Source organism: Dipodomys merriami, unplaced genomic scaffold (assembly GCF_024711535.1).
Source record: "Dipodomys merriami isolate MVZ:Mamm:240054 unplaced genomic scaffold, mDipMer1.0.p SCAF_26, whole genome shotgun sequence".
Classification (NCBI taxonomy): Eukaryota; Metazoa; Chordata; class Mammalia; order Rodentia; family Heteromyidae; genus Dipodomys; species Dipodomys merriami.
Window position 1 is genome coordinate 1168849 of NW_027204048.1, and position 21986 is coordinate 1190834.

The window sequence follows — 21986 nt, forward strand, 5'->3', positions numbered from 1 at the left end:
CAGACAGTCCTTCCTTTGAACTTTTTTTTGTGTGTGTGTGACAATCTTGGGACTTGAACTCAGGGCCTGAGTGCTGTCCTTGACCTTCTTTGCTTAAGTCAAAGTTCCATTTTCAGCTTTTTTGGACAGTTATTTGGAGGTATGAGTCTCATAGGTTTTCCTGCTTGGGCTTGCTTTGAACCTTGATCTTCATATCTCAGCCTCCGGAGTAGCTAGGAGGCCACTGATGTCTGGTTTTAGTTTTAGGGCAAGCACAAGTAACAATATTGGAGTTGACCACATTCCTTTTATTAGAAAATTTCCCACCAGGGCTGGGAAGGTGGCTCAGTGGTAGAGCGCTTGCCTTGCATGCATGAGGCCCTGGGTTTGATTCCTCAGCACCACATAAGCAAAAAGAAAAAAGCTGGAAGTGGCACTGTGGCTCAAGTGGTAGAGCACTAGCCTTGAGCCAAAGAGCTGAGGGACAGCGCCCAGGCCCAGACTTCAGGCCCAACGACCGGACCCCCCCCCCCCCAAAAAAAAAAAAAAAAAAAAAAGAAAATTTCCCCACCAGTAGCCACATGCCCCTCTTTGTCCCACTTTGTCCTGGTAGGTCTTTCTTGTTGCTGAGTTTGAGATGCCCTAGTTGATCTAATTTCACATTGGAGGGGAATGACAGACATGTCAGTTGGGAGTCTGTGCTAGGAAGACCTTTTTTGGAAAAGTTTAACAATAGAGCTGTTGATATAAATAACTTCTGAGCAGAGCTTACCTAGAATCCATGAAATTTGAATAAAGCTAACTGAACTTGACAAGTAAGTACTTGTAAGTGTTATTTACAGTGGGTCTAACTGCAGATGCTACAGAGGAGAATCAAATTTGCAGTGACCCAAGAATTGGAATAGCAGTGTAAAGCTTTTGAAACTGCTAGTAATTAAAAACAATCTAGATATTTCTGTTGCATACATCATTATAGTATACTAATTAAGACTGACAGTATTGTTAGGACGTCTAAGCTTTAACACACAGACATAAGCCTATAATAGGGTGGGGGGTTATCATTAACTAGAGAGCACTTGCTTAGTATATTGTCTTCTTCAGCTTAGTATTTTTTTGTATAAAGGTTTGTATCCTTGGGGAATAGAAGTACTTTGGACATACAGGGTGGCCAATAACAGGTAGGTTATAGTTCTACATACTTCAGTACCAATTATAAGGTGGCCATTTAAAAGACTTAGATACAAACAAGCTTAAATGAACTTTGACTTAGTCAAGACTCATTTATGCATTGTCAAAAGCTTGTCAAGATCAATAATAGTACAGGAATGGGAAGGGGAAACAAAGGAGGAGGCTACAGTGTTTGATGAGAAATGTATTCATGGGGCTAGGAAGGTGGCTCAGTGGTAGAGCGCTTGCCTTGCATGCCTGAGGCCCTAGGTTCGATTCCTCAGCACCACATAAGCAAAAAGAAAAAAGCCGGAAGTGGCACTGTGGCTTAAGTGGTAGAGCGCTAGCCTTGAGCTGAAGAGTTGAGGGACAGCGCCATGGCCCAGAGTTCAGGCCCCACGACCGGACCCAAAAACAGAGAACTGTATTCATTATCTTGCCCATGTAATTGTAATCCCTCTGTACAGTATTTTCACAATAAAAAAAGGATAAATAGTACTTAAGGAATTATTATTATTATTATTTTTTGGCCGGTCATGGGGCCTGAACTCTGGGTCTGGGCGCTGTCCCTCAGCTCTTCAGCTCAAGGCTAGCGCTCTACCACTGGAGCCACAGTGCCACTTCCAGCTTTTTCTGTTTATGTGGTGCTGAGGAATCGAACCCAGGGCCTCATGCTTGCAAGGCATGCACTCTACCGCTGAGCTACCTTCCCAGCCCTTAAGGAATTATTTTGATTGATAATATTTCCTTTAACCTAATTGTTTGAAAATGTTAAGAGTGGAATAATATCCTTAAAACAGCCTCATTGTTGTTATAAGCATAAAGAATTGAGTGCTAGTTTTACACCAGTTCATTAATCTTGATCTTAGATAAACTTTCAGATAACCTTTTAAATTAGAGTCAACCTAATTACATACATACAAACGCTTTATAAATTCCACCCTTTATATACATCACGGCATATTCATACTCTCCTACTACTTTCTTTCTTTCTTTCTTTTCTTTTTTTTGTTGGTCATGGGGCTTGAACTCTGGGCTTGGGCGCTGTCCCTCAACTCTTCAGCTCAAGGCGAGCGCTCTACCACTTGAACTACAGCACCACTTCCGGTTTTCTAGTGGTTTTTATTGGAGATAGGAGTCTCATGGTCTTTTCTGCTTGGGTTGGCTTTGAACCTTGATCTTCAAATCTCAGCCTCCTGAGTTGCTAGGATTACGGACGTGAGCCACTGGCGCCTGGCTCCTACTACTTTCTTGAACTATTTTGGGTTTGTCTTAATTTTCTTTTTCCACTTTGGAGCACCCAGTTAGGACAAACCTTACTCTCCAAAAACATGTTTTTATCCAAAAGCATTTTCTGTCTAATTTTTAATCTTCCTCCCCAGAAATATATCCTCATATCCTCCTGTGTATTTTCTACTTTCTAATTTCTTTTTGTCCTTTCTTATTATTAATTTGTGTTTTGAAATAAGTTTTATAAAACCTTGAACCTCATATAACATTGTTTTTATTTATTTTTTATTGTAAAGATACTATACAGAGGGTTACAGTTACATTAGTGAGGTAATGAGTACACTTCCTCTTGAACATTGTTACCCCCTCCATTGTTTTTCCCCTACCATCCCTTCCCTCCCTACCTTCCCCGGGGTTCTTTTTTTGTGATTGCAATTAAGTGATTACATAATTTCCCGAATTTCACAGTATTGTGGAATAATGATGCTCATTTAAAGTCACAAGTTCATTCTAACTTTCCTGGAGCAAATTGTCTATCACAGTCTATAACATATAACGGTGTTCACTTGTTATACACCATACATGTGATCAGCAGCATGGGGATATTTAGTAGTGGTTCGACCAGATGAGTGGGAGTTCTTTGTTTTTTAATTCCTGTTAATTTTGTCGTATCACCTAACATTTTGGATTTAGCATCCACTTATCAGGGAGACCATGTACCATTTGTCTCTTTGCTCTTGGCTTACCTTGCTCAACATGACTTCTTCTAGCTCCATCCATTTCCCTGCAAATGCCATTATTTTGTCATTTCTAATGGCTGCATAATATTCCATTGTGTATAGATACCACAATTTTTGGATCCATTCATCTGTGGTGGGGCATCTGGGTTGTTTCCATATCCTAGCTATTGTGAACAGTGCTGCAATAAACATGGAGGTGCACGTGTCCTTATATATTGGTTCCTGTTGTTCAGGGTAGATGCCTAGAAGTGGTGTGACTGGGTTGTAAGGGAGGTCAATCTTTAGCTTTTTGTGGACCCTCCAGACTGCTTTCCAAAGTGGTTGTATAAGTGTACATTCCCACCAGCAGTGTACTAGGGTTCCTCTTTCTCCACATCCCCTCCAGCATTTGTCATTGGCTGATTTGTGGATGTGGGCCATTGTGACTGGGGTAAGGTGGTATCTCAGGGTTGTGTTTATTTGCATTTCCTTCACCACCAGGGATGATGAACATTTCCTCATGTGTTTCTTTGCCATTTTTATTTCTTCATTTGCGAAGTCCCTTTTTAGTTCCCTTGCCCATTTAGTAATTGGTTTGTTAGGTTTGGGAGGGTTTAGTTTCTTGAGTTCCCTGTATATACAGGATGTATAACATTGTTTTTAAACAAAATAAAATAGTCTGTGTACCTAGGAAGAAAAGTAATCTTACACTATTTTTCTGTGCAATAATGATTAAACATCTCCCTTGTTTTTGTCCGTCATGGTGCTTGAGCTCATTGCTTGGGCTCTGTCCCTGAGCTTTATTGCTCAAGGCTAGCACTCTACCACTGTGAGCCCCAGTGCTACTTCCGTTTGCTGGGCTTTAATTGGAGATGAGTCTCACAGATTTTCCTTCCCTGGCTGGCTCCAAACCATGAGTACCTAGGATTATAGGTGTGAGTCATAGGTACCTGGTTCTTCTCTCCTTCCCTCCCTAGTTCCCTCCCTCCCTCCCACAGGTGCTAAATTTTAAATTCTTGGTTTTGGTTTCAAATCAGTGGAAAACAACTCTCCAATATCTTATCTATAAAAATCCCTAGAAACTATGCCAGCGGTTCATGCCTATAATCCTAGCAAATTCACATCATGGAAGCTCATGTAATTTCAAATTATTTTTAAATTGGTGCAGATAAACCTAAGGTTTAAACAATTACTTTATTATTCTTAAAAAGGCAATGTGTGGGTTATAGTAAGGGTTATAGTTACATAAGTCAGCTAATGTGTAAGTTTGTTTTTGGACAATGTCACCTATTCTTTCCCTCTTTCCTAGTTTTTCCCTACCATCTGAGTGAGTACCACTGCTACATTTATTCACCCTTTGTCCCTCCATTGCTGTGCTCCCTCTTTCCCTCCCAAAGATGGATAAATGAACAAAGTAGACAAAAAAAACAAAAACTAAGAAAAAAATAATTTCCATTTCCCAAAGTTTATTTTGATAAGTAATATTTTATATGACCAGAGGTGCATAGGCATTTTGCTTTTTCATTCTTCCCTTAATAAACACATTCCTTACAATCCATATCTTGTAAAGCAGTTGAATTTCGGCTGAGATAGGTTATAATCATTTGCTTAAATAACCAATGCCAAGACCTGTTTGTTCTTTGAATTTAAAATGGTCATTCTTTCTTTGACTTGAGCTAGAGTTAATTTCTAAATGCTTGTACTTTGGTTAAACTTGATTGAGATAACCATCATTTGAGAATGACAGTACCTTTTACATATTAATAATAACATGTTATTGTATACACATGTACAATAAATTTTAGATTAGATATTTTAAACACATGTAGAAATTGAGTTCAAAAATAAAAACCAGGGGCTGGGAAAGTGGCTCAGTGGTAGAGTGCTTGTTCGATTCCTTGGCACCACATAAGTAGAAAAAAAAAGCTGGAAGTGGCGCTGTGGCTCAAGTGGTAGAGCCCTCCCCTTGAGCTGAAGAGCTGAGGGACAGTGCCCAGGCCCAGAGTTCAGGCCCCATGACCGGACCCCCCCCCAAAAAAAAATGAAAATCAGTTATAACAACTAGTCGATTTTTCTTTTCTTTCTTTCTTTTCTTTTCTTTTTTTTTTTTTTTTTGTGGAATTCCAGTGTCAGATGAAGTCTTTGCCCAAAACTTGGTAGACCAGTACATGAAAATAGCACCTGTAGCCAGGTGCAGGTGGTTCACATCTGTAATCCTATGTAGTTGAGACCTGAAGATTATTGTTGGAACCCAGCCTGGGCAGGAAAGCCCTAGAGACTTTTACCTCTAATCACCCAAAATCCAGAAGTAGAGAGAGCTGTGGATAAAGTGGTAGAGTGCTAACTTAAGCACAATAGCTTAGAGGCAGTGCCTATGTCCTGATTGAAGCCCTGGGAATGGCACAAAACAACAATAAAAAAACTGCACTTGCAATCAAATATATTAATTTAGAGTTCTCTTAGACTGTTTAGCCATCTTTTGGTTACAAATAAATGGCACAGGCTTATATCTGCTGTTTGAATACCATCAAGGTAATGGGTTGACTATTGGAAGAAGCATGATGACCTGTTCATACTGCTGGTATTCTTTTGTCTTTTCTTTCTTTTTTTTTTTTTTTAATTTTATTTTATTTGAGAACATACTGTACAGAGGGGTTACAATTACATGGGCAGGATAATGCATACATTTCTTACCAAGCATTGCAGCCTCCTCCTTTGTTTACCCTTCACCTCCCTTCCCAGCCTCCCCCCTCCCCCCCACCCAATCATACCCCCCTCCCCCCGCCACACCGACAGTGTAAAGCTGGTTTTGACACGACATTTTGTACTTCTCATTGTTGCAACAGGTCCACCTGAATCCTTAAACGACTTGTTTGTCCCCATCTCCTCCACATGTTATACTGACATCAAATATAGTGAAAGCGGGGGTTACACTGTGGGGGAGGGACATACAAAGCAACAAAGAAATAATCTTATAAATGCGTTAGAAACACATGCATGAAAGAAACGAAAACATTAAAATACATATTTAAGGGTTCATTTTCCTAACATCACATTATCTGACCTTTTCCGCTTGACTCATACCTATACTAGATATTGCAAATAAGGGAAACCATGGGACCTATGCTTCTTTGGGCCTGGCTTACTTCACTTAATATAATTTTTTCCAAGCCTTTCCATTTCCTAACAAATGGGGAAATGTCATTCTTTCTGATGGAGGCATAGAATTCCATTGTGTATATATACCACATTTTCTTGATCCTCATCTACTGAGGGGCATCTGGGTTGGTTCCATATCTTAGCTATGGTAAATAATGCTGCAATAAACATAGTTGTACTGGTAGCTTTAGTGTGGTCCTGTTTGTAAACATTTGGGTAAATGCCCAAAAGTGGGATTGCTGGATCATAGGGGAGATCTATGTGAAGTCTTTTGAGGAACCTCCATACTGCTTTCCAAAGTGGTTGAACAAGTTTACATTCCCACCAACAATGAAGTAAGGTTCCTTTCTGTCCACATCCCCTCCAGCATCTGTTGTTGTTAGAGTTCTTGATTTTTGCTGTTCTAACTGGAGTGAGGTGATACCTCAATGTTGTTTTGATTTGCATTTCTTTTTTTTTTTTTTTTTTTTTTGGGTCCGGTCGTGGGGCCTGAACTCTGGGCCTGGGCGCTGTCCCTCAGCTCTTCAGCTCAAGGCTAGCACTCTACCACTTGAGCCACGCCACTTCCGGCGTTTTTCTTTTTGCTTATGTGGTGCTGAGGAATCAAACCCAGGGCCTCAGGCATGCAAGGCAAGCGCTCTACCACTGAGCTATCTTCCCAGCCCTTGATTTGCATTTCTTTTATGGCTAGGGATGTTGAACATTTCTTCATGTGTCTATTGGCCATCCTTCTTTCTTCTTCAGAGAAGCTTCTCTTTAAGTCTTTCGCCCACTTATTTATTGGGCAGTTGTTTCTTTGAGGATTTGTTGTTGGGTGGTTTAATTTTTTGAGTTCCAAGTATATTTTAGATATGAGACCCTTGTCCGTTGTATGGCTAGTAAAGATCTTCTCCCAATCGGTGGTCTTTCTATTGATCTTGCTAGCTATGTCATTTGTTCTTTTGTCTTTTCTAGTGAGTTTATGATCACAGGATTTTTTTTTTTTTTTTTTTTTTGGCTGGTCGTGGAGGCTGAACTCTTGGTCTGGACTCTGTCCCTCAGCTCTTCAGCTCAAGGCTAGCACCCTACCACTTGAGCCACAGCATCATTTCCAGCTTTTTTTTCTGCTTATGTGGTGCTCAGGAATCAAACCCAGGGCCTCATGCATGTGAGGCAAGCACTCTATCACTGAGCCAACTTCCCAGCTCCGATCACAGGATTTTTGAAGGACTCCTGGCTGGATTTTATAAGCCATGTTATACACAATATAGAAGCCCAAATCAAAAATACAGAAGCACAAACAGAACACACAGATAATTTGTGGATGGCAACTGCAGGAAGGAGAGTGACACCCACCCCTATTACCTAGAGAAATAGTATTGGACCAGTTCTACCATACATGTTTTTACAGTATCCACTGTGCTTCCCATAAATTTTGGGTGACCATGTCCTTACTATGATTAGCTGCAGTGCAGTGTGAGTTGATGACTTCCAGAGGGGTCCCATTTTTCTGTGTAATTGATTTACCTGTGAACCTTTTCCCCAAGGAAGTTAAATTGTGGTCCCAGCCTTTGACACCCCTCCTTTTGCACTAGCGAGTATATGAAATATTAGCCATAGTGCTTGGCCTTTACCCCATGTATGAGAAGATAGTAGTTAAACTGCTGAATGTGTTCAGGAAGTAGACTGGGTTGTAGGGGCTCTATCATACATCACAACAAATAGATGACCGCTTGTAGGGAGCTAAATGTAGACTGTCCTCAATGTAATTAATTATTCTTCCTGTTTTCTTACATGGAAGGGATTGGCTCATAGTATATCCCATTCTCCTAGTAGCAATTAAATCAGATGCAGGGTAAGGACAACCGAGTTCTGCCTGGAGTAAGTAATTTCCTGTCAATCCCTTTTTAATCTCAATCTACCAAGGATAGCAGGTAGGACAGGAGCTAAGAGGCTCCTGATCCTGTCATTAGAGTAGACATCTTCTCCCTCTCTGTTGAATACATCTTCATGGGAAAAAAGTTTCAATGTAGTTGAAAAGGAAGCTCTTGAATAGATTGGGAAATAAGCAGCATCAAAGGAAATGCTTTAATAAAGGTAGAAAACTATACTTAGAATGAATTTTGTCAAAGGTTTCAGACTTGTCCAGAAGAAAGTAAAGAGAATAGATCTAAGTGAGAACCTTGTAGATGAAGGAAGCACGTGGCACTTAGTAACGCCAAAGGAAGGCAGTGGCAGTGGCAGTACCTGGAAGAATCCTCAAAGCAAGTCATGCCTAGCCAATGCACTCCATGCTAATATTGGGTGAGGATAAGAAAGCATTCAGAGTCCAAGGGGTGGGAAAGTGCTTGCAGAGTTGAGCAGACAGATAAGTTCTTGACACAGATGGATGGAGAGGGCAGTTCTTCCTGCAGAAACAGACTTGTTGAATCCAAGACACTGAGAGGGGCAGGCACAAGAACATTTTGGAATAGGAAACAGCCATATGTGACCTGAGTCATGGTACCAAAATATGTTACATTTTGGTGAATCCAAGTCAGCAAAAGACATACTTAATCTAAAGACATACTTATCCTGATCAGTGCAACAAATTTGTTGCCAGAAATCTAGGGCAGCTATGTTGACTTCAAGTCTTTTTGTCTATCAAGAGAATTCAGGCATGATTTGAACATAATAATGATAGGAATGTTTAATACAAAAGAAATATGACAAAGAGAGTATGTGGCATAGACATGCCATAGGAAGATAGCATTCAGCCCATCCTGAGGCATCTTATGTCATCTTTTGTACTTGGTATGATTTTAAATATTTACTTCTACATTCAAGGCCTTGAACCTACAATTTAGACATTATTGCATTTTACTCTGTTTTGGGTGTGTGTGTGGGGGGTAGTGGTCTAGAACTGAGGGCTTGGGTGCTGGCCCTGACCTTTTGCTAAAGGCTGATGCTCCACCACTTGAGCCACAAGTCTATTTCCTGTCTACTTCCTGTGTGTTATTGGTAGTTTCTAATAGTTTATTGGGCTTTCCTGTAAGGGCTGGCTTTGAACCACAATCCTCGTATCTTAGCTTCCTAAGTAGCTAGGATTACAGCTATGAGCCATGGGTACTAGGGTATTTTTATTCTTTATCTGTACTTTTTAACTAAAGGAGATGGAGATAAAACTATTGTTTGTAAAATTATAAAATGTGACTTATATAATAACTTGATTTTAGAAATCGTTTCTCTAAATGTTTTTTGAATGCTACCAAATTTGATACCTACTATTGGGAGGATTTGTTACTTAAAATTAAAAAAAAATATTCTTTAGGTGGAGGTCGGAGAGCAAGTTTCTTAGTTGCCAGAGGTGGTTCACAAATATTGTTACAATTACTTGTGAATGCCAGCAAAGAATCTCCCCCACATGAAGAGTTAATGATACATGTTCATTCTGTTCTTGCAAAGATTGGACCAAAAGGTAAGTGTTTCACTTGCATAATTATTGAATCCCAATAGCTCTGTGTGTGTGTGTGTGTGTGTGTGTCTGTGTGTGTGTGTCTGTGTGTGTGTGTCTGTGTGTGTGTGTGTTTTGGTGTTGGTACTGAGTCTTGAATGCAGGGCCTGGGAGCTGTTCATTAGTTTTTTTTGCTCAGCTCTGCCAATCAGCCATAGATTCCCTGGTAGATTTTTAGTTAATTGGACATAAGAGTTTCATCATCATGGGGCTGGGAAGGTGGCTCAGTGGTAGAGCGCTTGCCTTGCATGCATGGGGCCCTGGGTTCGATTCCTCAGCACCACATAAGCAAAAAGAAAAAAGCCGGAAGTGGCACTGTGGCTCAAGTGGTAGAGTGGTAGCCTTGAGCTGAAGAGCTGAGGGACAGCAGCCAGGCCCAGAGTTCAGGCCCCACAACTGGACCCAAAAAAACAAAAACAAAAAAAAACAAAAACTAAAAACAACAACAACAACAAAAAAAAAGAGTTTCATCATCATTTACCATATCTCAGCCTCTTGAGTAATTCAGATTATGGGCAAGAACCACTAGTGCCTGGTTTCCAACTGTCTTTGTAACATTGATTCTTTATACCTTAACATTGTTTGGTTCTTTTTAATCTAAAACACAATTTTTTTTTTTAGTTTTGGTAGTGTAATGCTTTTATAGTTAACTAGTAAACTGCAAGAGTTGAGGACCCAAAATTCATGAGTTGTATTGTATGTTGTAGAACAAAGAAACCAATGTCAATCAATCATGTGGTGTGTGCGTGCTTATGTATGTAGAGGGAACACAAAAGTATGGATATTGTGGAGGCTACGAGGATTATAGACTGTAGATAAAATAATTCCATTGTTTTTCACTAATATCATTTTTGCTGCACATCTTCACTGCTCAGGAATCTTAAAATCTGATCATAAATATCAAAATAGACATGAAAGACTATGAGACTGATTATTACAACAAAAAGGTGTGTAAAATACTAAAAAATACAAATTAAGAAGAATGGGTTACAAAACAAAGAACGGAGAAAATTTAACTTAATTTAAAACAGGGAAATATCCTCTGCACAGAAGTTTATAGTTGTATACCTGTACCAAGATTAATATGGCTACCTAAACTCTTTTTATTTCATAAATACTATTTTCAGTGTTCAGCGAAGTTGCACCTTTGTGTTCCTTTCCTAAGGGTAAGCTCCTGTAGTCTGTGTGTGAATACCTATAGTCCTGTATAGGTTATCATGTCCAGATAGATTTTAGATCTAACTTACATATCTGAGAGGACACGTGTGTTGCTTGAATCTGAATTTGGCTTACCTTACTTAGCCTGTTTGTTCTATGTCCACCCATTTCCCTGCAAATGACATTTTCTTATTTCTTTATTATCTTTAAGTAATTATACAATGAAGTTTCAAACTCTTTAAGATTGTGTTTAAAGAGTTTTGCCATTGCTTTGTAGCATATATGTGGGTCTTCAACTTTGAAATGTGTGTCTATAAAATGCTTGTTCAAAAATGTGGCGATATATGTGAAAATAATATGTACTTTAATGTATTTTATGCAAGTTTTTATGTTTTGTACAAATGTACTTTTTTGTTATTGTTGTTGGTTTTGGGGCTTGAACTCTGGGCCTGGGTGCTGTCCCTCAGCTCTTCAGCTCAAGGCTAGCGCCCTACCACATGAGCTACAGCACCACTTCTGGCATTTTCTGCTTATGTGGTGCTGAGGAATTGAACCCAGGGCTTCATGCATGTAAGCACTCTACCACTGAGCCACCTTCCCAGCCCCTAACTAGTACTTTTTTTGTTAATTATGAAAATACTGTACAGAGGGGTTACAATTACATGGGCAAGATAATGAGTACATTTCTTTTTTTTTTTTTTTTTTTTGTCGGTCGTGGGGCTTGATCTCTGGGCCTGGGCGCTGTCCCTCAGCTCTTCAGCTCAAGGCGAGCGCTCTACCACTTGAGCTACAGCGCCACTTCCGGTTTTCTGGTGGTTTATTGGAGATAGGAGTCTCACGGTCTCTCCTGCCCGGGCTGGCTTTGAACCGTGATCCTCAGATCTCAGCCTCCTGAGTAGCTAGGATTACAGGCGTGAGCCACCAGCGCCCGGCATGAGTACATTTCTTATCAAGCATTGTAGCCTCCTCCTTTGTTTCCTCTTCCCATCCCTTCCCATCCTCCTCCTCGCCCCCCTAATAGGTAGTATGTTTTAAAGAAGGCAGCCTTGAGGTAATCTTAACTTTTCCAGTATATTAAGGACCTTAAGACTTAAATATATTCAATTTATTTAAAAAATGTTACCTCACAGCCTCTTCAGTAAATGGTGCTGGCAAAATTGGTTAACTACATGTAGAAAACTAAAGCTAGATCCTTATATATCACCCTGCACCAGAATCAACTCCAAATGGATCAAAGACCTTGAACTCAAAGCAGACACTCTGAAAACATTACAGGATGGAATAGGAGAAACCCTAGGTCTCCTTGGCTCAGGCCGAAATTTTTTGAAACACAACAAATCAAAGAAAGGTTGGACAAATGGGATTGCATAAAGTTGCAGAGCTTCTGCAGGGCAAAGGACATAGCTAGCAAGATCAATAGAAAGCCCACGGATTGGGAGAAGATCTTTACTAGCCATACAACAAACAAGGGTCTCATATCTAAAATATACTTGGAACTCAAAAAATTAAACCCCCCAACAACAAATCCTCAAAGAAACAACTGCCCAATAAATAAGTGAGCTAAAGACTTAAAGAAAAACTTCTCTGAAGAAGAAAGAACGATGGCCAATAGACAAATGAAGAAATGCTCCACCTCTCTAGCCATAAAAGAAATGCAAATCAAAACAACATTGAGATACCACCTCACCCCAGTTAGAATGGCTTTAATGAAGAACTCTAATAACAACAAATGTGGACAGAAGGGAACCTTACTGCATTGTTGGTGGGAGTGTAAACTTGTACAACCACTTTGGAAAGCAGTATGGAGGTTCCTCAAAAGACTTCACATAGAACTCCCCTATGACCCAGCAATCCCACTTTTGGGCATTTACCCAAATGTTTACAAACAAGACCACACTAAAGCTACCAGCACAACAATGTTTATTGCAGCATTATTTACCATAGCTAAGATATGGAACCAACCCAGATGCCACTCAGTAGATGAATGGATCAAGAAAATGTGGTATATATACACAATGGAATTCTATGCCTCCATCAGAAAGAATGACATTTCCCCATTTGTTAGGAAATGGAAAAACTTGGAAAAAATTATATTAAGTGAAGTAAGCCAGGCCCAAAGAAACATAGGTCCCATGGTTTCCCTTATTTGCAATATCTAGTATATGTATGAGTCAAGTGGAAAAGGTCAGATAATGTGACGTCAGGAAAATGAACCCTTAGATATGTATCTTAATGTTTTTTTCTTTCATGCATGTGTTTCTAACGCATTTATAAGATTATCTCTTTGTTGCTTTGTATGTCCCTCCCCCACAGTATAACCCCTGCTTTCACTATATTTGATGTCAGTATAACTTGTGGAGGAGATGGGGAAAAACCAGTTGTTTAAGGATACAGGTGGACCTGTTGCAACAATGAGAAGTACAAGTTGTCATGTCCAAAAGGAGCTTTACAACGTCGGTGCGGGGGCGGGGGGAGGGAGGATTGGGATTGGAGGGGAACGCGGAGGCTGGGAAGGGATGTGAAGGGTAAACAAAGTAGGAGGCTGCAATGCTTGGTAAGAAATGTACGCATTATCCTGCCAATGTAATTGTAACCCCTCTGTACAGTATGTTCACAAATAAAATTAAATTAAAAAAAAATGTTACCTCAGGGCTGGCAAGGTAGCTCAGTGGTAGAGCGCTTGCCTTGCATGCCTGAGGCCCTGGGTTCGATTTCCTCAGCACCACATAAGCAAAAAGAAAAAAGCCGGAAGTGGCGCTGTGGCTCAAGTGGTAGAGCGCTAGCCTTGAGCTGAAGAGCTGAGGGACAGCACCCAGGCCCAGAGTTCAGGCCCCACGACCAGACCAAAAAATAAAAATGTTACCTCTATTTTCCTTCAACTTTTGCATTTGAGACTTAAGGACTCCCTTTTGAGGTTTTTGGGGGAAAAAAATGAAGAACAAGGAAACATTGTTTGAACAATGTTCATCAGTTAAATCCTTTTTTTTAATTGTGAAAATACTGTACAGAGGGGTTACAATTACATGCGCAAGATAATGAGTACATTTCTTATCAAGCATTGTAGCCTCCTCCTTTGTTTCCCTTTCCCATCCCTTTAAATCCTTCCTTTCTAACTAGAGTCAAGTTCTTACACTTTTAAAGAAGTTGATATATTAACATTTATGTATTTTGTTAATTCCCTTTTAATTTTAAAATTTGGCTATTATGTTGAGCTAGTTTTCCATTCTTGGTTGTTCAAGGATACTGTACAATAGTTTTATCTTTTTTTTTTTTTTTTTGCAGAAGTAGCATCTTGTTTTGTAGCCCAGTCTAGTCTAGAACTTGTTGTGTAGCTCAGCTCTTGTAAAATTTGTAACTTCCTTACTAAAACTCCTGAATACTGAAATTATGGAAGTGTATTGTCACATCTAGTTTCTGAATGTTTTTCTGTTTTCTGTTTATTTACTTTTTTCTTGTGAGGTGAGAGTTTTCCTTTGAAGTATATTGGTTATGATATATCTCTGTTTGCTGGTTCTATTTCTTTTGTTTTTTTGTTTGAATCTTAATATTCTACCATCTTTGCTATCTATCTATTTAGCTATTTCAGTTTCTGTTTGAGAATAAAAATCAGGAACTTGATCACTGTTCCAGTTATGATACTTGTCATCCTATCTACTCAGGAGGCTAAGATTAGGAGGATTGCATTCCCTGGCCAGTCCTTGCAAAATGTTTATGAGACTCCATCTGATCAGATAAAGCTGTTTTTAGCTATCATTCTAGCTGTGGTGGGAAGCACAAATTGGAACACAGCTCACACTGGCTCTGGCAAAAAAGTAATATACATTTTCAAAAAATAACCAGAACAAGCCAGATGCTGGTGGCTCATGTCCATAATCCTAGTTGCTCAGGAGTCTGAGGATTGTGGTTTGATGTTTCCCCGGGCAGAAAAATCTGTGAGGCTGTTATCTCCAATTTACCAGCAAAAAGCTGGGATCAGAGTCATGGTTCAATTATAACAACAGTCTTGAGTGTAAAAGCTAAGGGAGAAGGTGAGGCCCTTATTTCAAGCCGTAGTAGCAGCACGAAAAAAATAAAAACCAATAAAAATAACCATAGCAAAACTGCTGGAGGTATGATTCAGACAATGGAACATCAACCTAGCAAGCATGAAGACCTGAGTTCAATATCAGTACTGCCAAAATAATCTAAACAATAAACAACAACAACAAAAAGAACTTGTTAGTTTGAACATAGTGTAACAAGGATATGGAAATGAGAATTATTCTAGATTGTATATACTTTATACCAGCATTAAGATATCACCTTGTACTTCATATAATTGCTGTTGTAATTATATGTTAATAAAAAATTTAAAACATTTGAGGAGATGGGAAGTTTAACTGCTCTGATTTGATCAACACATGATGTATGTTTTAGATTATCACGCTACCTTATAAATTTGTACAATTAAAAATAACTTCTTGGGCTGGGAAGTTGGCTCAGTGGTAGAATGTTTGCCTCGCATGCATGAGGCCCTGGGTTCGATTCCTCAGCACCACAGAAAAAATCGGGAGGTGGTGCTGTGGCTCAAGTGATAGGGTGCTTTCCTTGAGCTGGAGAGCTGAGGGACAGTGCCAGGCCCAAAATTCAGCCCCTATGACCGACAAACAAAAAACTTCTCTTTCCTTTTTTTATTTTTTAAGAATTATATTTCTTTGAGCTGGGCACCAGTGGCTCCCACCTGTAATTTTCGCTAATTGGGAGACTGAGGTTAGAAGCCATCTGTGCAGCTAGAGAACTGTGGCTCAAGTGGTAGGGTGCTTTCTTTGAACAAAAAGCCTCAGTGAAAAAAAAGAAAAGCCTCAGTGACATAACCCAGACCCTGAGTTCAAGCTGGCACAAAAAAACAAAAACCAAAACAAAAAGTAGAAATAGAAAAGTATTCAAATGTCCACTGCTAATATTCATTACTTAATATGAAATACAGTTTTTTAAACTTACAAAGAATATAAACTCACGAAGAAACAAACAGCTCATACAAAACATGTGATAAACGCTATCAAATAAATGTCAAATATAGTGTCAAAATAAGTCATAGTATACCTGGTAATTTATGTAGTACATCACTTCTACCTTTCATGTTACCTAAGTGTTGGGCTATTCGAACCCCCATCTTCCCATTTTCCCCCTGTTTACCTATAACAATTTCTTGGAATCTGTGACTTAAAAGTATGCGTATTTAACACCATAAAAGCAATTATTGTAATTTTTTTCCCCCTAGAACTGGGACCTGAACTCATTGAGTTATTTCTTAGATTTAATTACTCAAGTCTAAGTCTCTACTTGACCCAAACCTTGATTTCTGCCTTTTTTTTTTTTTAAGTTAATTGGAGTTACATAATGAGTTACCAGTGCCTGGCTATGTCTGTAGTTTGGAATGAGGTTAACTCACTGTTTAATAATATAGATTAATAATACATTAAAAATTTCATCACTTTATAACTTCATTTTACTTAAAAGTTTCATATGATTAGTTTTTTCTTTACTCTTTAACAGATAAAAAATTTGGAGTGAAAGCTAGAATTACTGGGGCCCTGAATATAACGCTGAGTTTAGTTAAACAACATTTGCTTAACCTCCGCTTGGTTCTTCCATGTCTTCAGCTTCTACGAGTATATTCTGCCAACTGTGAGTATTCAGCATGGCTTTCCTTTAACTCAGTGTTGTGAAGTTTCACAAAATGAAAATATTCAAGTACCTTAGCTATAAATAAACTTAGGGGATTTATGAAAAGGAAAACTTTAACATGGGCTGGGAACTTGGCTCAGTGGTAGAGTGCTTGCCTTGCATGCATGAGGCCCTGGGTTCGATTCCTCAGCACCATATAAGCAGAAAAAAGCCAGAAGTGGCGCTGTGTTTTAAGTGGTAGGGTGCTAGCCTTGAGCTGAAGAGCTGAGGGACAGCACCCAGGCCCAGAGTTCAGCCCCCATGACTGACAAAAAAACAAAACAAACATACAAAAAACTTTAACATGACTCCTGTAACTCTTAGCTCTGAGGCAATGAAAGTGATGTGGTACAGTAAGAAGCTGAGTTGACAAACTTTTAAGAAGTCTCCCTAATTTCCTGAATTTCTAGATGATTGAAGTAAGGGGGCAAGTAAGCAGCCTATGGAAGAGTGGTGAAGTGAAAGAATATGAGGGTATTGGCAGCTGGAAAGTCCTTTTTCATTTGCACAGATAAAATTGGAGAAGGAAGTCGTTCAGTAGCATTGTATGCTGAGACTGATTATATTTTTAGTAATAAATGGGAAGTAGCAGACAAAATAACAAAAATTAACACAGAAGAGGAAACACAAAGATGGTCTCAGGTACAATGTCTTGTCAAACATACTTTCACTTAACCAACCATATTAAGTCTCAGACCCATGAGGTGTTCATTTTTTTATTCTGTGATTATGAAATTAGAATGTTACTGCAGTGTTATATAGAATATATATTCTTGTAACTGCACAGTGCTAGATGTATGTGTATGGAATTTGACTGAAGGTCTGTTCAGAGGGAAAAATACTCTCTGAACATTGAAAACATTTAAAATATTAAGCATCTATTTAATAAAACAAGAAAGAAATGAATAAGATGCCTAACTAAAGAAGGTAAGAACAGAGAAATAAACACAAGGAAAATATAGGATTGATACAGTAAAGGAAAAAGTGAAAAGCGTTAAAAATATGCAAAAATTGATTTGGTCAAGCAGCAAACTTGCTCCGAATTAATTGGATGAAAATTAAAGGAGATAAACTGTCAAATAACCTGATCAAGGAGAAAAGAAGGCAGGCATACAATTAAAAATCATAATGGAATAATAGGCAATTAAGATTAGTCTATAAAACATTGGGAGTTCCATTTTTAGTAGCATTTTATTGAGTTAACTTGTAGAAGGCTAGCAAATAGTGTTCCGAATTAACAGTGTTGGGCATAATTTTCTCAGTAATCATTTGCATATTCTGTGTGAATACCATCATTAATTCCTCTTCTTCCATATTTACAGTGGCATAAAGTCTTCATTGCATCTAATCTAGACCATACTCATTGATGAGTATCTCTCAAATCCATTTTCTCCAGAGTGCTCTACATTCTAACTTTTTTGTTTATAATGCAGACAATTATTCTTTCTGGCAATTTCACTGCCTGAAGGAATCAACAACTCGTAAGGCTCTTTATACTTTTTCTTACCTTCATCTCTCATTTCATTGGTCAGTTTGTAAATTTTTGTCTGATACTCTGTTTTAACAATATGTAACTGCCCATACCCCTGGTTATTACCTGTTTATTGTTCATGCTACCCTTGCCTCCAGAGATTTCTCAAACTATTTACTCCTTAACTCCAATGCCTGTGGTAGCCAACTTCTACTCATATTTAAAGATTGTTGCCAGGAATCATTTTCCCCCAAAGTGTCTAGTCTTAACTGTGAATTAGGGATTCCTCAGGGGTATAACCCAAATAGCCTGCATTCTTAACTATTTAGAAAGTAGTTTGCTGGGTTGGGAAGATGGCTCAGTGGTAGAGCGCTTGCCTTGCATGCCTGAGGCCCTGGGTTCGATTCCTCAGCACCACATAAGTAGAAGAAAAAGCAGGAAGTGGCACTGTGGCTCAAGTGGTAGAGTGCTAGCCTTGAGCTGAAGAGCTGAGGGACAGCGCCCAGGCCCAGAGTTCAGGCCCCATGACTGACCAAAAAAAAAAAAAGAAAGTAGTTTGCCAATTGTTTTCTTTTTTGTTGTTGTTGTTGCTGGTCGTGGGACTAGAACTCTGGGCCTGAGCTCTGTCCCTCAGCTCTTCAGCTCAAGGCTAATGCTCTGCCACTTGAGCTACAACTCCCCTTCTGATTTTCTGGTGGTTTATTGGAGATAAGAGTTTCACGGACTTTCCTGCCTGGGCTGGCTTTGAACCCTGATTCTCAGATCTCAGCCTCCTGAGTAGCTAGGATTACAGGCGTGAGCCACCAGCACTGGGCCTGTTTTGTCATTTTTGTCATTCCTTCTATACTGTATTTCCTGAGCATAGAGACTGTTTATTCATATCTCTTAATCCTCGTGTTGAATAATGTCATTGATGAAGCAGATGGACAACTGAAGTACTTTTTTTTTTTTGGGTCCAGTCGTGGGGCCTGAACTCTGGGCCTGAGCGCTGTCCCTCAGCTCTTCAGCTCAAGGCTAGCACTCTACCACTTGAGCCACAGCGCCACTTCCGGCTTTTTTCTTTTTGCTTATGTGGTGCTGAGGAATTGAACCCAGGGCCTCATGCATGCAAGGCAAGCACTCTACCACTGAGCCACCTTCCCAGCCTGCAACTGAAGTACTTTTAAAATTTTCTTTTTTTTGATATGTAACCTAATTCCTTAAAACTTTATAGAAACAAAGCAAAAAAATTGTTCCTTCAGATACTTAGCTAAGGTAGACTTAAGAGTCACTCAGTGACTTGAGTTTGCATTTACTGAACTGTTGTATATATTTTTAGATATATCCCTAAGTATACAAATCGTTATTGAAATTTTCAAATCGTTTTGTATCTCTTTCTCCCTTTTAGCTGTGAATTCAGTATCTTTAGGGAAAAGTGGAGTTGTGGAATTGTTATTTAAAATCATCGGACCATTTAGTAAGAAGAATTCAGGTCTTATGAAGTGAGTAAATGGTTTGAATGTGGATATATATATATATATATATATATATATATATATATATCCTTCGTTATTTTCATCCTCCTTATCTTGCTATGTACAGTGAGGTATATCCTTTATTATTTTGGTTTTCTTTATCTTGTTATGTACAGTGAGTAGACTGAATTCACTTATAGCTATAGTCTTGTCTTTGTTATATAATGATTTTATTGTAATATGCTTCCTCAAGCAGAAGTTTAATCTTTGAAAACGTATCAAAATTAGAAAATTTGAAATTCAACAAATACATTGTTTATAGAAATGCAGGCTTTAAAACATTGTTAATATAAGGAGAGGTAAGATAATTGGTTTCATTCATTGAGAAACATTTATTGAATGCCTACTGTATTCTCAAACCTATTTTGCAGTGTTTTAATAGCTGCTTCCTTCATTCTCATAATTACCCGACTGGATCTTAAATTTGTACATTTCTAGTTTGTTAAAATTATGTTTTTTTGTGGATTTTTTTAAAGATACATACAGGTATAGATATCTTAAGAAATACTTATGTATGTGTTTTTATTCATTTATATAACTTTAAAACCCCCCAAGACAAAACTTTTAAATGCCAAGAATGACCCACAGGTCATTCTTTTTTTGAAACAAGGTGTTACTATTTTGTCCAAGCAGATCTGAAATTCAGCCTCCTGGGTACAGGGATTATAATAAGTATGTCCTACCACACCTTAGAAATTGTTCTTCAACATTTTTTTTCTTGTGGAAAAAAATAATATTCAACATATAGAGTTTATACTGTATTAGTTTAAACTAATTATTATTGTATTCAACAGTTACCACAATTCAGTGCTTTTGTTTTATTTATGTTCCTTTCACACTGAGTTTGCCTATTTTTTTTCCAGGGCTGAGGACTGAACCCAGGGCCTTGTGCGTGCTGGGCTGGCGCCCTTCCACTAAGCTAAACCCCCAGCCCTGCCTATTTTTTTTTCTATAGTACTGTTCCTTTTTTCTTGGGATTGACTCTAGGGCCTTATACTTTTGGAAAATGTAATACAACTTGAGCTAGGCCCTTTTGTTTGTATTTTTATTTTTAAGATAATTAACTTTACCCAGGCTGTCTTTGAACTCATTACCTTCCTTCCTGGAGTATTCTTAAAGCATAGTTATTTTTCTGAATGATTTTCTCTTAATATTATTATTTCTCTGTCCCTCTATCTCTCTCTCTTTTTCTTGTGCTTGACCTGGGCTTGAACTTCAGGACTTGGTCCCTGTTTCTGAGCATTTTGTTTATTTGGGCCACAGCTCCACTTCTGGCTTTTTTTGGTGGTTAATTGGAGATAAGAGTCTCCGAAACTTTGCTTCTCTAGCCGGCTTTAAACCACAGTCCTTAGATAGCAGCCTCCAGCTAGAATTACAGATGGAAGCCATTGGAACCCAGTATCATTTCTCTTGTAAATACTTAAGTTTATAAAGCCTTAAGTTCTTATAGCCACCAGCCTGGCACTGGTGGCTCACGCCTGTAGCTACTCAGGAGGCTGAGATCTGAGGATAGTAGTTCAAAGCCAGCCTGGGCAGGAAAGTCTGTGAGACTCCAATAAATCACCAGAAAACTGGAAGTGGCACTGTGGCTCAAGTGGTAGAGCACTTGCCTTGAGCTGAAGAGCTGAGGGACAATGCCCAGGCCCAGAGTTCAAGCCTCAGAGCCCCAACCAAAAAAAAAAAAAAAAAAAAAAAAAATAGCCACCATAGTACAATGATATCCAACAAAATTGATTCCTTGCAGTCTAAAATCCAGTATGTGTTCTCCAATTGTCTCAAAATTGTACTTTTATACCTAATGTATTTGAGTCAGAGTCGAAGCAAGATACATACATACATTATGACTCATTCTATTTAGGAAGTTTTAAAGTTTATACAAAAAAACCGTATAATGAATCTTCATGTACCTGTCAGCCAGTTTCCACAGTCAGCATTTTGCCGTTTTCAGTTAACATTTTGCATCTAATCTTTTTTTTTTTTTTTTTATGGTGGTTCTTCAGCTTGAACTCATGGCGTGGGCACTGCTCCTGAGCTTTTTTATTCAAGGCTAGTGCCCTTACACTTCTGATTTTGGGTGGTTAATTGGAGATGACTCTCACATGACTTTCTTTGCCAATGGAGCCTTTGAATGGAGATCCTCAGATCTCAGCCTCCTGAGTAGGTAGGATTACAAGTATAAGCCACTAGCACTTAGCTTTTTTTTGTGTGTGAATATTTTAAAACAGAATATCCACCATTAAATTTGTCTATAAATCGTTTAGCCTGTTCACTGACACTCTGAATAATTTCACGTAGCCACAATATTATTTTTGTGCCTAACAATGCCTAACAATATTTATTCCATAGTATCTTTTCATTGTTTTCTGACTTAAAAATCTATTTTTAATAGTTGGATTATTCACATCAGGTCT

General features: G+C 38.7%; 1 protein-coding gene across 9 annotated transcripts in view; it reads left to right on the forward strand.

Moving 5' to 3' along the window:
* The window catches only part of Agtpbp1 (ATP/GTP binding carboxypeptidase 1), a 210576-nt gene that overhangs the window by 46623 nt on the left and 141967 nt on the right, over positions 1-21986 (forward strand). For all 9 annotated transcript variants that reach the window (XR_011375108.1, XR_011375109.1, XM_070035472.1 and 6 more), the window contains exons 6-8: positions 9544-9690; positions 16420-16551; positions 19449-19542. Coding sequence is in view for 7 of the 9 variants with exons in the window: in XM_070035472.1 (XP_069891573.1) it covers positions 9544-9690; positions 16420-16551; positions 19449-19542 (373 nt within the window). In the remaining 2 variants the exon portion in view is untranslated. The remainder of the gene's footprint in view (positions 1-9543; positions 9691-16419; positions 16552-19448; positions 19543-21986) is intronic.